Below are 14,759 nucleotides of genomic sequence, written 5' to 3'. Positions count from 1 at the left end.
ATAAATAAACCAGGTGTCAGTTGAAAGGAAAAGAGCGGGGAGGGGAGGTGGGGGGTGGGAGTGGGGGGGTGCGGAAGGGGGCTGGCTGGGCGGCGGGGAGCCCTGCATCCTGGCGAGGAAAGGTGGGTCGATCTGGGGGGAATCAATAAGCGTGGGTCTTTTTTTTTTTTTTTTTTTTTTTCTTTCGTGCGTGTTTGTGTGTTGTGTTTTTTTTTTTTATTTTTTATTTTTTTGAAACCAAAATAATGTCTCCGGCGGCAGAGACCTCTCGGCGATGTCAGGTAGCAGTCCGGAGGGGCAGCTCTGCGCTCCGCACGGCAGCTCCAGGGGCTGCGCTCCATTAAGCGCTCCGTGGGAGCCGCGCTGGGGAGCCGGCCCGGGGGGGCCGCTCTCGGGCTGCTCCGGGGGAGCCCCTCCACCCCCGGCACCCGGGCGCCAAAGGTGCTCGTGTTGCTGCTGCTGCTGCTGCTGCTGGCGCGTTCCGTCCCAACTCCAGCCAGAGCGGGGGCAAGTTGAGCCGGAGACATCAGAGCCGCCGGGGGAGCGCGGCGGCACCATGCCTGCCATCAAGAAGGAGCGACTTGACAGGGAAGAGCTGGCCCTGGCGGCCTTCAACCAACCCATGGAGACCCTCCCCGACTACCTCGCCCCGCTGGCCGCCGCTGCCATGCCCGTGGTGGCCCCGCACCCGCCGGCGTACGAGCAGATCTTCGCCCACCGCGCGTACCTGGGCTTCCACGAGAGCCCCCACCCCCCGCACCCCCCCCACCTCCCCGAGGACCTGATGCTGGAGAGGTTCTCCTCCATCCCGGATTTCCAACCTTTCTTTGACAACGGAGAGCCGTGCATCGAGGTGGAGTGCGGGGAGAACAAGGCGCTGCTCTACATCAATAAGTTGTGCCAGGGGAGTAAAGGACCCTCCATCCGTTACCGGGGCGAGTGGCTCACCCCCAACGAGTTCCAGTTTGTCAGCGGCAGGGAGACGGCCAAGGACTGGAAGCGCAGCATCAGGCACAAAGGTGAGGAGCCGTGCGGGGATGGGGGGGGGTCCGCGGGATGCTTAGGACCCGAGCGGTGCCGCCGTGCCCCCCACCCCCCCCGGTTCTCCCCGGGCACCCCGAGCTGCGCGAAGTTTTTTTGCGGTTTGCGGGGGGAGGAAGAAGGAGAAAGAAAAGAGGAGGAGGAGGGGAGGTGTGCGTGTGTGTGTGTGCGTGTGTGTGTGTGTGCGCGCGCGGGGGGGGGTGTGTGGGGGGGGGAGGGGGGGGTGGGGAGGCGTCTCCTCTCTCTTCGGGAGAGAACTTGGGCTCGGTGCGGGCAGAGAGCAGCGGATTGCGGGGCGCGGCGGGGGCACCGCGGGGAGCGGCGGGTGAGGACGGGGCAGCGGCGGCGGGCGGAGCGCGGGGGGTACCCCCCCCACCAATCCCCACCCCCCCATCTCCTGCCGGGCCCCGCGGGGCCGCCGTCGGGACCGGAGCGGGCGGCAGGTGGAGGCGGAGCGGAGCGGGGGGAGCCCTGCGGCCGCGGCGGGGGGAAGAGCGAGGTGCGGGGGGGGAGGGGGGGGGACGGCGTGACATGTAATTAGCGAGAGCCGGAGGTGGCAGCCCGTGGGGCTGCGGGGCTATTAGGAGGTGGCTGACACCTCGCCGTGTTTATTGATCGGTGGAGGAAAGGGGGGGGTTGGGGGGGGTATAACTTCAGGGGCCGCTCTAATGATCGTTACTCCGCTCCTTTAAAAAAAAATAATCTTAATAAAAGCAAAAACAAACGGAGCGCTGTCTGCCTGCGGGAGAGCGCAGCTCCTGCGGGGCGAGGCGGGAGGATGAAGGCAGCGGGGACCAACCCGCGGGGGTCCGGGCTGCGGGAGCGGCCCCGCACAGGGCTGGGGGGGGGGTGAGCTGAGAAGGAGCGCGGTGGGGGTCGGGGGGTGCGGGGAGGGGAGGGCTGTGTGCGGAGCTGAGGTGCTGATCCTTGCGGGCTTTTTTTTTTTTTTTTGTCTTTTTTTTTTTTTCCTCCGCACCCAGGGAAAAGTTTGAAGACTCTTATGTCCAAAGGAATCTTACAGGTACATCCTCCAATCTGTGATTGCCCTGGGTGTCGAATTTCGTCTCCAGTGGTAAGATGATTGTTAAACTATGTGCTTTAGTTAAGACATCTCCCCCCCCCCTCCCGTCCCCCCCCCCTTCCTCTTCCTCCACCTCCTTCCCTCCCATCCCTCTGTGATCGTGTCTGGTCCCCTCCGGGAGTGGCAGAGAGCAGGTGGGGAGAGCCGGGCCCCGAGGATGCGGTGCAGCTGTGCACCACGGGCAGGGGAGTGAGCAGCTTCCTTCTCCTCCTCCTCTCACCTCTGTTTGTTGCAGAGGTGCAGAATGGCTGAATAAAAAGTGTGAGGCTGCACCCGCACACGGAGGCAGCCGTGCTTTGGGAGCTGGCAATGGTTTATTTTAGGGGAGCTAAGGGGGGAATGAGTTCATTTGAAGCATTCAGTGCTTCTTCAGTGCTCATTTTGTAGGTGGCAATCAGTGCTCGTGTAGGTTTGGGTTCATTGGCTTGTCAGCTGTTTTTATCCTGTGGACTCTCAAAGCCTCCCTCTGGTGTCCACATTTCCCTCAAGAAAAGATCTCGGTGCCGTCAGTGGAGTCGAGTAGGGTGTGAGAGGCAGTTTGTCACATCCAGACCAGGAGTAAGACTGCAAAACCACGCTCGTGCAATGCAGCCAGGTCTGGGTCTGGAGAGCACTGCTGTCAGTGGAGGTCCTTATTTCAATCGGTGAAAATTAACCCTTGCTTCTTGTGATGTCTCTGCGAGCAGAGCGTCCTCGTGGTGCTGAACGATAGGACCGCAACTCTGAGTGGTTTCCGTGTCGTGTGCGTGGGGTGACAGATGCGTCGGTGTATGCACGGACGTGGGAAGGGGCTCAGGGCCACAACCCAGCGTTCCTGGAGCCGCGTGGAAATGCCACTCGTGCATTCCCAGCGGGAGCGCCGTTAATAGCTGCACGGGGACGCGGTGCGCGTGCGGGGGGGGGGGGGGGTGACGGGGGGGGTGCGTCTTTAAAATAGAACCGAATCCGAGAAGTTCAGTCCGACGAAAAGAGGGGCCGCGTTGTTCCGGGAAAGGAGAAACGGATCCCTGCGGGCTCGCCTCCTCGGAGTGGGGCTGAGGTGGGGAGGAACCCCCGCGCGGGGGGGGGGGGGGGGAGGGAGCACTCTTCCGAGCCGCGTGTCCCTCCGCTCTCTGCGTCTCCCCGTGACCGACGGCTCTTCCGACGTGCGGGGCAGCCGAGCAGTCACAGCGCGTTTCCGCGGGCACCGCGGGGCCTTCCTCCCCTCCGTCGGGCCCCCCCGCCGGGCGCTGCCCCCCAGCTCCCCGCCGCCCGCAGCCCGGCCTGGCGCCGCGCCCCCCCCCCCCCCCCCCCCGGGTCCGGCAGTGCCGGGGGCTCCCCCGCCGCGGCCGGGGGGGAAACGGCGCCCGGCCCCCGCCGCGCCCGGCCCCGCCGCCCCGTCGCAGCTCGTTTGCTGCAGCTGCAGACAGCGGCCGGCGCCGGGGCCGGCTCCGCCACCGACCGCCGGTTTCCTGCGAGGCGGAGGGGGAGCAGCCGCGGCGCGTCGGCAGCGCCGGCGCCTCCGAGCCCCGGGGAGCGGCCACCGCCGCGCCGGCGTCCATCCATCCGTGCGTCCATCCTTCGGCCTCCCTTGGCCTCTCTCTGTTCTTCCATCTGTCCCTTCCTCCGTCCGTCCAGCACTCCCTCCATCTATCTGTCCATCCCTCCATCCTCCCCCTCGCCCCCCGCAGGCGGGCGCTGCCTGCTCCTCTTGGCTCCGCAGCCCTTCTGTAGCCAGTTTTCCCATCCTCCTTTCTCCTTCCCCCAAGCCTTGCACCAGGGATTTTGCCAGGTCGAGGGGGAAAAGCCATACTGTCAATCCCTACGTTCTTTAGAGGCACGGCGTGGCACGCAGCTGTCACTGTGAGCAGGGTTCTCCTCCGTGCCTGCACGTGTCAGCTCCAGGCTGGTTCACCCTCTGCCTGCTGGCTGAGTTGCAGTTCACATTTACAGCCCGCATCCCCCACGGTGGAGCAGGACCCTCACTGTGAGCTTCCCACAGACGTGGGCTGGCAGGCACTGGCTGCACCTCATCCTCTTCTCCCCTCTGTTCATCCTTGGAGGATGCCCGTGCCCTGGTCTGGTGCTCAGGTCACAGGTGAGGAAAGAAGCATGTAGAAAGCTGTCAGGCACGGCTGCACTCAAGCAAAACACAAAGCTCTTTTTTTTTTTTTACTCCCTCTCCTTCGTTGCGTGTCGGGACACACAGTAATCACACAGAACTTGGCCACTGACAGCCAGTTTGTTTGGTTACTGGGGTGGTGTTCTGCAGTTGAGTTGATTTATGTGTGATCCTTGGTGCTGGCTGCTTTTTGCTTTGTTGGTGCTGTTTTCCACTGGTGCCCCTGGAGTTAAGGTGTTGGTCCACAGCTTCGCCTGGAGCTGTATGGGGGACCTTGAGTGGTGACCCTCATCCGGGACCACGAGTGGTGCAGAACTGCCCCATGCAGGGAGCTGGCTGCTGCAGACACAGCCTGATGGCTCAGGGGGATGGATGAGATGTAGGTGCCTCTCTGAGCTGCTGCACCCTCAGAGATCAGAGCTGGAGAGCGTTGGGGTCTGCGTTCACAGCTCTGCCTCCGTGTCTCTGGGGGCCGCGTTCTGGATGTGCCAAAAGCCCTTCTGGAAAGCAGACTGAGGACAGTTTCGATCCCTGCTCGGATGTGCTGGACTGTGAACCTCAGAGCTGAGTTGGAGCTCTTAAGAGAAGCCCATCCCAAACCTGAGCACTGCCAGCACAGCGAGGCATTGTTCACACGGTGCTGAAGGGCTTTGTTTGGTGGGTTATTAAACAGCCCCTGGGAAGGGAAATATTAATTGGGTTGCAGCGAGTGAACAGCAGAGATGCAGGAGCAGCTATGGCTTAGGACAACAACGTTATCTTGCTGTGGAGCTCCTGGTGGGGGGGTTGCTAACCCTCCTGCTGCTGGAGCTGTGTCAGTGCTGTGCTGAGCTGCTGGCTCCCTGTGCTCCACCAGCCTGGGGGAGAAGGAAAGTGATGCACGGGAAGAAAGGTGCCTAAATAAATATATAAAAGCAGTGAAAGCAGCATTGTCTTGTTAGTGGTGTGTCAAGGGCAGCGTAAAGGTGAGATAGGATAAGTAATTTTGCTGTCAAAATTATTTAGAGATGTCATTAAACTGCTTAGGGCTGTCTCTGCTGCTTCAGGGCACAGACACCTGGTTTTAATTTGCAGTGGTCTGTGTCCAAACCTGCTGGCCTCATTCAGAGGGATCAGCGCTAATTTGGAGCCTGGTGGCAAATGCCTTCAGTGAACACGGGATCCAAATGGCAGAGGTGACCAGAGGAGCAGAATTAACTCCCTCATCAGCTCTCTTCGTTTTCCTTTCCGGAGGTTTCTAGGTGCAAACTAATTCACATTGGCAGAGCTGATGGACTCCTCGGGTCTCCAGCCCTGGGCCACATGTGCCCACAGCGAAGCAGTGCTCTCTTGGCATTTCACAGTGGCAGAGTCACTTGGTTACATCTGTCATTTTTATTTCCCCCCTTTTCTCTCTTTCTCTCTCCATTCCTTCTGGATTGCCTTGCTCTGGGAATCTCTGCTCTCTTCCCTCCCCCAGATCGATGTGCGTCATCTCCACGGTGCCAATGCCCTTCTCACTGATCCAGGGCTTCTCGTTTGGAGATGCTCACCCCCCTGGTAGAGGGGGGAGCTCCTCATGGAGCTCAGCAGCCCAACTTTGTGCAGAGGGCAATGAAAGACGTCTCCCAAGGAGCTGTTTGTGGCTGCAGGTGTGTGAGGAGGATGGAGAGCATCCTCCAGCTCCCCTGCTTTGCTGCTGTCTGAAGGTGAATCTCCTGTGTGCACCACCTCTGCTTGAGTGATGCGTTTCCTTTCTTTTATTTTTGGCTCTGTTATTAAAAAGAGGGGAAAAAAAAGAAATACAACAGAACCATGAAAAGGGAGAGGAAATTGCACATTCCCATGGGTCGTAAATACAGTCTGATGGGGGGTGTTGCTGTAAGGAAAGGAGCAGGAGGGATGGAAGAAGGGAGTTCCCAAGTGTGGGAGGAGAGGCTGTGCTTATTGCAGCCCTGGTCTGTAGTGAGGTGATGGTCAGGAGCAGTTGTTCTTGCATTGTGCTGATCACTTGGGAAGGCGGAGTCTTTCTTGAGCCTTCCCAGGTAATTCAGAAGCAGGAAAGCTTTGGAGCTGTGGATGATAGAAGGGGGATGTGGCATCCTGGTAGTGCAGACGTGCACCTAGCTCTGACCATTGCCTGCCAGCTGATTCCCACACAGACGTGTTCACTTCAGGTCACTGGGAACACAGCTCCCAGTGAGGGCTCCTCACCACTGCAGCACCTCGGTATAAAACTCTCCTCTCGAAGGAAAGCAGAGCACCTTGCTGGAGCAGTTTGCCATCTGCCTATGGGTGTCCTACCCCCAGGAGCTCGTGGTTATCACCGTATCCCCGGGGCTTTGCTCATGCAGAGCTGTGAGTGCATTCTGCTCGGGTGGCAGCTCCTGTTGTGCCTATCTCTACCCATCAGGCTGCAAACTCCTGCTTGTAACCCCATCCTTTATCCGGAGATGGATGCGATAGGTGGTACTCACGCTGCTTGTGCCGCGTTGCCAGGGCAACCAGAGAGAGCCCCCGAGATGGGAAAGGGCAAGCATCCCGTTCTGCCACAGTCTGCAGCATCAGTGATTGAATGAGATTAGATGGAATTAGATAATCCTGGAATTCGCGGTGATTTGACGCCGGGCCTTTATTAAATAAGTAAAAGTAGCAGCCCTTGTAGTAAAAATGACTTCTCTCAGATCGATAACTTTTCCCACCATTTGTCACAGCTGTGACTCTTAAGATCTCTTTCGCTGTGATATGGGGTGAACCACACAAACATCCCTTTCATTTTTCTCCTTCCCAGAGGGAGCTATGATATCAATTCCCCTTTTATTTCCCCCTCGTGATTCACCCACTTAACCATAAAGCACGCTTAGAGAGGAAAGCGCTGCGAGACCCTTCAGCAATGGTTCAATGAACTCGAGCTCGGAGTCGTTACTTAAAGATTGTACACCATTAGCCTTAAGTATTACTGTGTTGTGGGGTCAGCTTAAAGGGAAAATGAAAGCAAGCAAGCTGTGTGCGATGGCTGGGCGGGTAGCTCTGTGTTTTTGGTGTGTGCAGTGCCTAAAGCTGCCAGGACCTGCTCTGTGCCCCGCTGCCCGGGGACCTGTGCTTGCTGGCAGCAGCACTGCGGGCCTGGCCTGCTCAGGTCTCAACCTTATATCTGTGACAGAAATCACCCTTGCTTTGGGAGGGTTTAGTTCCATCAGTGCCTCTGCTGTTGTCTTTCAGATGCTGTAGAGTCTCAAAAAGTGTCTTAAAAGGGTATTTGAAATTACATGCTCTCCATGTTACTGTGCTTTTCTTCCAGCAGCGTGATGCTGGAAAGCTGGCTTACTGAGGGTAATCTCATTGCTTTGGTGGGATTCCTGATCCCTGCTGTGTCTGTACTGCTGCGTGCCACCCAGCATCAGGTGGGAGTGATCCAGGCAGTCACACTGCCCTTGGGACAGTCTTGCTTTGGTGCCCCACAGCACCCCAAACTGACTGTGTCGGATCCAGGATGTCAGCCTGGGAAGGATCTGGCTTTGTAACTGAGAGCAGTACAGTGAAGAGTGTTCAGGTGAGGTGATTTCCTGTGTTTGGAAGCCAGCCCCCACCTGGGGAGGTCCATCTGAACAGCTGACAAAGGAAAATCAATTGGAAACACGCGCAGTGTAGAAGTCTTTGTGGTGTGGATTGCACTCTGGCTTTCAGCTGCATGAACATTTTGAATTGTATCTCAAACAAATTGCCCTTAGCTTGTTGGAATGGTGCTTTTCTTGGTGCCGTCTCAGTGCACGATGCTATTCCTGTAATGCTGTGTTATGCAGAGGGAGGCTCGTCCTCTGTCTGACCCCCAGGGACATAATGAGGTTGGGTAGGTGGGGGTTTGGGTGATGGGGAGGTTGAGTGGATGGGTGATGGGGTGGATGGGTGGTGGAGTAGTTGGCTGGTTGAGTGCTGGGGTGGTTGGGTGATGGAGTGGTTAGATGGTTGGGTGGTTGAGTAGTTGCTGTTGGCTCTGGGGGTCACATGAGATGGCTGGAAACCACGTGGGCCGGTGGCAATGCACAGGGCATTTTGGTGAGACATTTTGCTTTGTCTGGTTGCTATTTATTACCACTGAATCCCAAAATAATAGGCGTCAGATTTTAAGATGTCAGTTGGCAGCAATCCTACTGCATTCCCATGGACAGACAGGCATCTACAGCCAAAACAAAACTACTCAGACTCAAGAAAACCCAACTGTAGCTTCAGAATGAAAACCACAGCTCGCACTGCTTTCCTTGGTGCGCTCCTCCTCGTTCCCATCAGGGAGTGGTGCAGTGTTGGGTGCCATGTGTGGCCTTTGGGAGTATGGTGCTGTCCTTGCTGTGATTCTGCTCCCCCGTGTGCAGGCTGGGAGAGCAGCTCTGGTGCTGCTTCTGGAGGTGGGAATGCTGAGATCTACGTGCTGCAGGAGCTGGAGACCTCTGCAACCATCAGGGCTGTAATACGAACTTCTCCTGGGGGTTAGAAAGTTCTCTGGACTTACATTTTATGAACACAGTGCCGTGCTGTGTTTTCCCATTTACCTTGGATTTCCTCATTGTTCTGAGACTCATTAAAAATCTGAGTCAAGTGTGGGAAGAACTTCTCTGGCTAAGTCTGCTGAAACTGAGCACAGGCTGTCCGTGTCTGCTGGGTTAGAGCTACATAACTCGAGAAGTCTCAGTTTGGAAACCTCCTCATTTGCTGCTGGAATGAGAAATATTTCATTTCCATACCAAGTTGGAGGTAGCTTTTTCCTCCCAGAGCAGAAATGAAATATTTATTGAACGTTCTTATTGTTTTCAACATTTCTGACAGTCCTACCGTTCCCATCTCGTAACGGCTGAAACCAGGACTGCCTCCTGGCCTCAAGAAGTCAGTGTTTACAAACAGGTTCAGAATTTTCCAATGGATGAATCTCAGAAGGGTTTGGGTACCCACCCAGCCCTGGCAGCAGTGCCAGAGCCTCGCTGCCCTCTGAGTAAATGAAGGAATTGGTGAAATTACAAGCATCCAGCTCCATCCCCACAACAACCCATCAAACCCAGCACGACCCACATCCCTTGGGGCAGGGCTGGCTGATGTGGTGATGCTGCACTGTTGGGCATGGCTGGCGTGGAGCACTGCAAGCTGTGAGTGTCAGCATGTGCCATGGGGCAGAATCTCCTCGCTTCCCCAGGAGGTTCTGCTGGTTTTTCATCTTCCATGGCCCGTGGTTTCGTTGGGTTTAAAGCCTGCCCAGAAGAGCTGTGCTGCACTGAATGCAGTGTGCCAGGCTCAGCTGGGGATGGGGGACCTGTAGGTGTCAGCTGCAGAGAGCCAGCAGCCCTTGCTCGTGGCAGATCTTCGAAACCAGGAAATAAGGAGAGCTTTTCAGGCCTCGTGTGAGCCCATCAAACATGAGCGTGGCTGCTTGCCTACCAACAGATTAGTTTCTTATTGCTTTTGCCACCTCTGTGATGCTGTAAGGCCCAGCCATGCTATATATAGCACGACAAATCTGCTTTATATCAACGTGAACTTTGATATATCTTATTAATATCGCACTCATGATTTGAATATTTAAGCATGCACGGCACACACCAGAATGTTATTTAGCTTATGCTTGCTTTCTTTAATCATTTTCGACTTAGAGAGCACCTGTGCCAGCTCACAAGCACCATTGCAATTAATTAAATCCACCAGTCATCCCAGGTGGAAGATCATTGAGGAGCATTGGCCTTACTGAGGTTTGCTGGGGGGTTTCTAGGGTGGGGACAGTGGTGCAGTTCAGCCCAGCCCCACGGGTGGGGGTCCTTCCCCATGCAGTCTCACTGCCAGCACCCATGGGGTTGGCTGTGCCTGCAGCACACAGGGGCAGGGCTGGGGAGAGGTGGTGAAGGATGCTGCATTCAGCATGTGCCACTGAGCTCTGTTTGTTGACAGGATGCACAGCTGCTGGGGGTTTGCTCTGTGAAATGGCCACTCTTGCACTGGCAGTGAAATGAGCAGGGAGAACTGAGGAGGTGGTGCAGGGTTAAGGTGTCAGATGCTTTTGTGAAGTGCTGCCTTTATTTACGGGGATCTTTGGGTCAGGATCACTGCTCTGTTTTGTTGCTGCAGGGGTGGGTTGCATACTTTGCAGTCTTTGCTGAAGGATCCACAGTTATTACTCACGTAGCTGTTTGATTTTAGGTGCTGTGTTTCCAGATCTGGTGGGTGAGGGGTTCTGGTGCTCACCTGGTCCGCTCTTCAGCTTTCTCCTTTGTATCCATCATTTGGTTTCATGCTGCTCGTTTTTTTTTTTTGTCTCTGTGCTGTGCATAGGCTGCATCCCCAAGTTCGAGTTGTGCAGTGCTTGGGTATTTGCATTCTGCTTTTGTTTTGAGCTGGAATCCAGAGGAGTGCTTTAAGTGCAGCTGGAAGAGTCAGCATTCCCCTCCTGTATGCGTTAACCTGCTGTGCTGCTCAGGGGCTTCAGGGATTACTCACCTCCATGACTAATTCCCTGCAGAGGGTTAGAAATTGAGTCCTCCGTGGCTCCAGGGCACAAAACATCATCTCTCTTTTTTTTTTTTTTTAATGAATTTGACTAATGAGAGAGCAGAAACTCCTGTAGGTAGACTGGAACTGCAGGCAGGGAGTCCTCAGACTGCTTTGTTGCTGTCCTGAGGATGCGTGGCTCTTGGGGACTGTCCCTGGGAGAGACCAGAGCTGCTCTGTGGCTGCAGGAGTGCTGCAGGACAAAGGTGTGATGGCAGTGCTGCACTTCTGCTCTCTGAAGGTGCTTTTCTCCAATGCAGAGTGCAGCAGAGCTGCTTGGTGGCATGCAAGAGGATCATGAGGCCGCAGAGAAGTGTGTCTTCTTGGGATGGTGATGGGCAGTTAGGGTTGGCAGGGTGTACGTGGTCTCATCTGGGGTTTTGGCTTTGGATGGGGCCAGATGATGACCTGTGAGTGAGTCAGGACCTTGCATTTGCTCTGCAGCACTGCGTGCCCGAGTGTGGGGATTCGAGAAGGAAGAGTGCCACCTATTGAGGCACAGAGTCCCCCTCCTTCAGAGCGTGGTGGGTGGGAGCATCCCACCCGGCCCCACGGTGGGCTGGGGATGTGGTTCCTCCTTGGAGCCTCCCCCAGGCTCAGGTGCTGGCAGCCATGTCGCTCCCCACCTCGAGGAGATGCTGAATTGCACACAGGGGGTGGTACCATCCCCCACACGTTGGGTTCCACCTTTACAACCCAATGCTCTCTCTTTCCTCTTGGTTTCGCTCCTTTAATTTTGATCCTTATTTCCACTCCCACGAGAGACAAAGTTGTTTCCCCCCCAGCTTGGATACCCCTTCCCTTTGGTATTTCTTTTTATTTTTCTTTTCCCTTCGAGCTTCTGGTTTTTATCCTTCTGATGAATTATTTACCTCTCTGGGGTTTGGGGGCTTTTTATATTCTCTTTGTGTTGATCTTCAAAACACAGCTCTGCCAACACTCCCTGCCAGCACACCCCCCCTCCCCACACTGCCTGCCCCCATTGGAGGTGCACAGCCCTGGCTGTGACATCGCTGCTCTGTGCTGGCAGGTCCCCTCCACCACGGATGTTAAGGATGCTCTGTCTGGGTGGTGACACATCCTCCTGGAGCTCCTGCTGTGTTGTGTTGGGTGAGGGCACGGCAGCTCTTAGCAGGGCTGTGGGGCAGGGAGGGGCACAGCAGGATGTGGGTGAGCATACTGCCTCGTGCCCGGTGCTCCCAGCCTCTCTTATTAGTTCCACCTCAGCCTAAGAACATGCATTAAGGCTCTAAGGAGAGCTGTCTGGTTGGAAATTGGTCCATTTTTTGATTGGATTTGAAGTCAGACTCTGTGGGCCAAACCCTCCCCCCCCCCTCCCCCCTAGAGGGCCGTGGAGGTCCGGGCTTTCTCCAGGTGGAATAATTGCCTTTCCCAAGCCCTGCTGGGCTGAGAGGCTTTGTCCCTGCAGCCCCAGCCTGGATGCATTGCATTAAGCACACACACTGCAGCCCTCGGGCTGTTAAACCCCCCCCTCTTACACACAGATAATCCATCGTGGTCCAAGCAGAATAACTTAATGTTTGGTCCCTGCTCTAGCCCGATTCATTCCCACACCTGCGGGAGGGACCTGCAGAACTTGCTTGAGGCTCTGTCTCAAAAGTCACTTCCTCATTAGTGGAAAAAGGATGTGTTTGGAGCTACGTCCGTGTCACTGGAGAGAGGTGGCTGTGTTTCCTGCCCTGCTGGCTGCCAGCCCTGTCCCCACAGCCCCACTGCCCTGCTTCTCCTCCTAGCTGGCATCCCAGCAGTGCCAGGGCTGGGCTGTGATGCTGCTGCAGAGCATAGGAGAGAAGCCCAAACCCTCTGTTGTGCTCAGAGTCCTGGCTGTCCATCAGCCTGGGGGCTGTGGGTCGTGTGCTTGGGTCTTGAAGCCTGCAGGAAATCAGGCAAATAAAGCAGTCTGTGGGGAAAATAACCATAAATGTTCATTATTTGTACAGGAAAATCAATCTGTAGGCCAATTGACCAAACAAAGTAATAGGATTTGCTGGAAAGTCCCCTCCGTGCGTGGGGGGGGGGTCTGAAGTGGGGGTGGCAGTGGGGGTGGGGCAGCACAGGGGGTAGGAGGGGCGAGGAGAGTGGGGTAGAGCTGAAGGAAGGGAAAAGGAGACCAAACAGAAACAAAACAGCAGCACAGGGCACCTTCTGCTTTGAAGCCAGAAAGTAAAGCCAGGTGGGATGGTTGGAACAGACCTGGCATGTCCCCAACCCACCCACCTATGGGATGGTGCAGCAGCCAGTCTTGGCTGAGCTCACTTGGAAACCTCTGGGACCTCAAAGAAATGCTTTCAGCAGGTCTCCCCAGAGCAGAACATCAGCACAAAACCCAGCCTGATTCCTCTTGCTGGGTTGTTTCAGCCTTGCTGGGAAAGGCTGTGTGCTATCAGACCTGGTAGCAGACGTTAATTCCTGGGGGAGTGGTGGATGTGGTTTTGTTCTCTCAGACTTCTCCAGCCCAGCAGCAGAGCAGGGAGGTGAGAGGAGTGTCTGAATGCCTCCGTCTTGCTCTTTATCTCCTCACCAGAGTGGAAGAGTGAGGAAGGAAACTAAAAAAGGGGATAAGGAGTGAGTTTGCTTTTATTTAGGAGGCAGCATTGGTGTACCACGTCCTCAGTCAGTGTCGGTTGGTTTTTACTCCATTAATACTGACATTGCCTGAGGACCTGGCTTCAAATCTCTGCTTCCCTCTTTGCCAGCTCAGACTGAAGTGGATGTGGTTATTTGATGTGGGACAGGCACAGAAAACAAAGAGCACGGCGCTCCTCAGCCCTCTTCCAAAGAGGTTTTGAGGAGGGGTAGTTCCAAAGGGCTGATAGATTTCCTATCCTGGACTATTTCCTTTTAAAGACTGAGTTCCAGTTGGCTTTTCCAGAAGAGCGTAGCTCCGAGTCTATTAACAAATTATCCTTGAGGCTTTATAACTCACTCAGAGGTAATAAATGGGAAACACTCCCTTCTGCTCACAGATCTTGTTCATCTGCTTCTTTAGGGCTTCGGGAAATAATGTTGTTAATATTGATGGGAGAGCTTTCCCTTCTCTCTAACTTTTGGTTTAAAACGTGTCTTCTGCAGCCCGAGTTGTACCTTGATTCTGTAGAGCACCCTAAAAATGGGCCTGGAGTGCTTGGACTGGAATTGATGGCTTTGTGTAGAGCAGGCTGCTGCTGCATGGTGAGAGGGTGTGAGCAAAGAGACTCCCAGCACATGTCCAGAGGTGGAAGCTTGGAGCAGTGGGACAGCTCCCAGTGGTACCTCCAGCCCTGGAAGGCAGGGAGGTGTTTGTGGTGGGCTGCTGGTGTGGGTATAGAGAAGCAGACATTGGCTATCTCGCGTGGGTATCTGCACCCAGAGTGTCACAGTGCTCTGAGGAATTCTTTGGCAATCCAGTTTTCATGATTCAGACGTAGTTTGTTGGAGGGGATGTGTGTCACAAAGCTCACCGTCGCTGGCCACCAGCCTGCAGTGCTCCGGGTTCACAGTCCATCTCCAGGGTAGGCATTGCAATGGGCAACTTGGGAACCACCTAGTGCTCTCAGGAGGAGGATTCCTCACCCTCGGCCATCTCAGAATGCATCCCATGCAGGTGGGAAGGTGTGGGATTGTGAGAGCTGTGCCTGGTGCTGAGTGCTGGCTGGTAATGGGATCCCATCAGGTAACGAGGTAATGGCAGCTCTTCAGCTCAGGGCGTTATGAGCTCTTCTCCTAGGCCGGAGAGGACAGTCGGAGTGCAGTCTCAGCAAGTACTTCCAGCTGCTGAATGGAAGTTGATAATCCTGCCCTATGCTCTGATCAGCAGCAGGAGCTGGTTTTGGTGGGCAATGGAGCAGAGCTGTGTGCTGAGGAATGAAGGTGGTTGCGTGGAGTACTGCCCAGCATCACTCTGCCCCTAGATGTTAGAGCTGGGTCGGGTATCCTGCAGTCCAGGGCCACGGAGATGCATGTGAATTAACAGAGGTTTGCACGTGGTCTCCTGTTATTTCGGGAGCCTCTGCTCCCTGTGTCTGTGTGGCA

The 14,759-nt window shown here is 55.5% G+C and overlaps 1 protein-coding gene across 1 annotated transcript in view; it reads left to right on the top strand.

The window, feature by feature from the left end:
• Nucleotides 1–274: 274 nt before the first annotated feature.
• SAMD11 (sterile alpha motif domain containing 11) overlaps nt 275–14,759 on the top strand; it is a 53,231-nt gene continuing 38,746 nt past the window's right edge. Inside the window, exons 1-2 of the mRNA XM_065737995.1 lie at nt 275–1,019; nt 2,022–2,113. Coding sequence (XP_065594067.1) covers nt 275–1,019; nt 2,022–2,113 — 837 coding nt within the window. The remainder of the gene's footprint in view (nt 1,020–2,021; nt 2,114–14,759) is intronic.

Source organism: Cyrtonyx montezumae, unplaced genomic scaffold (genome assembly GCF_038088225.1).
Source record: "Cyrtonyx montezumae isolate F1298 unplaced genomic scaffold, pur_monq_1.0 scaffold_21, whole genome shotgun sequence".
Classification (NCBI taxonomy): domain Eukaryota; kingdom Metazoa; phylum Chordata; class Aves; order Galliformes; family Odontophoridae; genus Cyrtonyx; species Cyrtonyx montezumae.
This window is presented reverse-complemented; position numbering and strand designations above follow the sequence as displayed.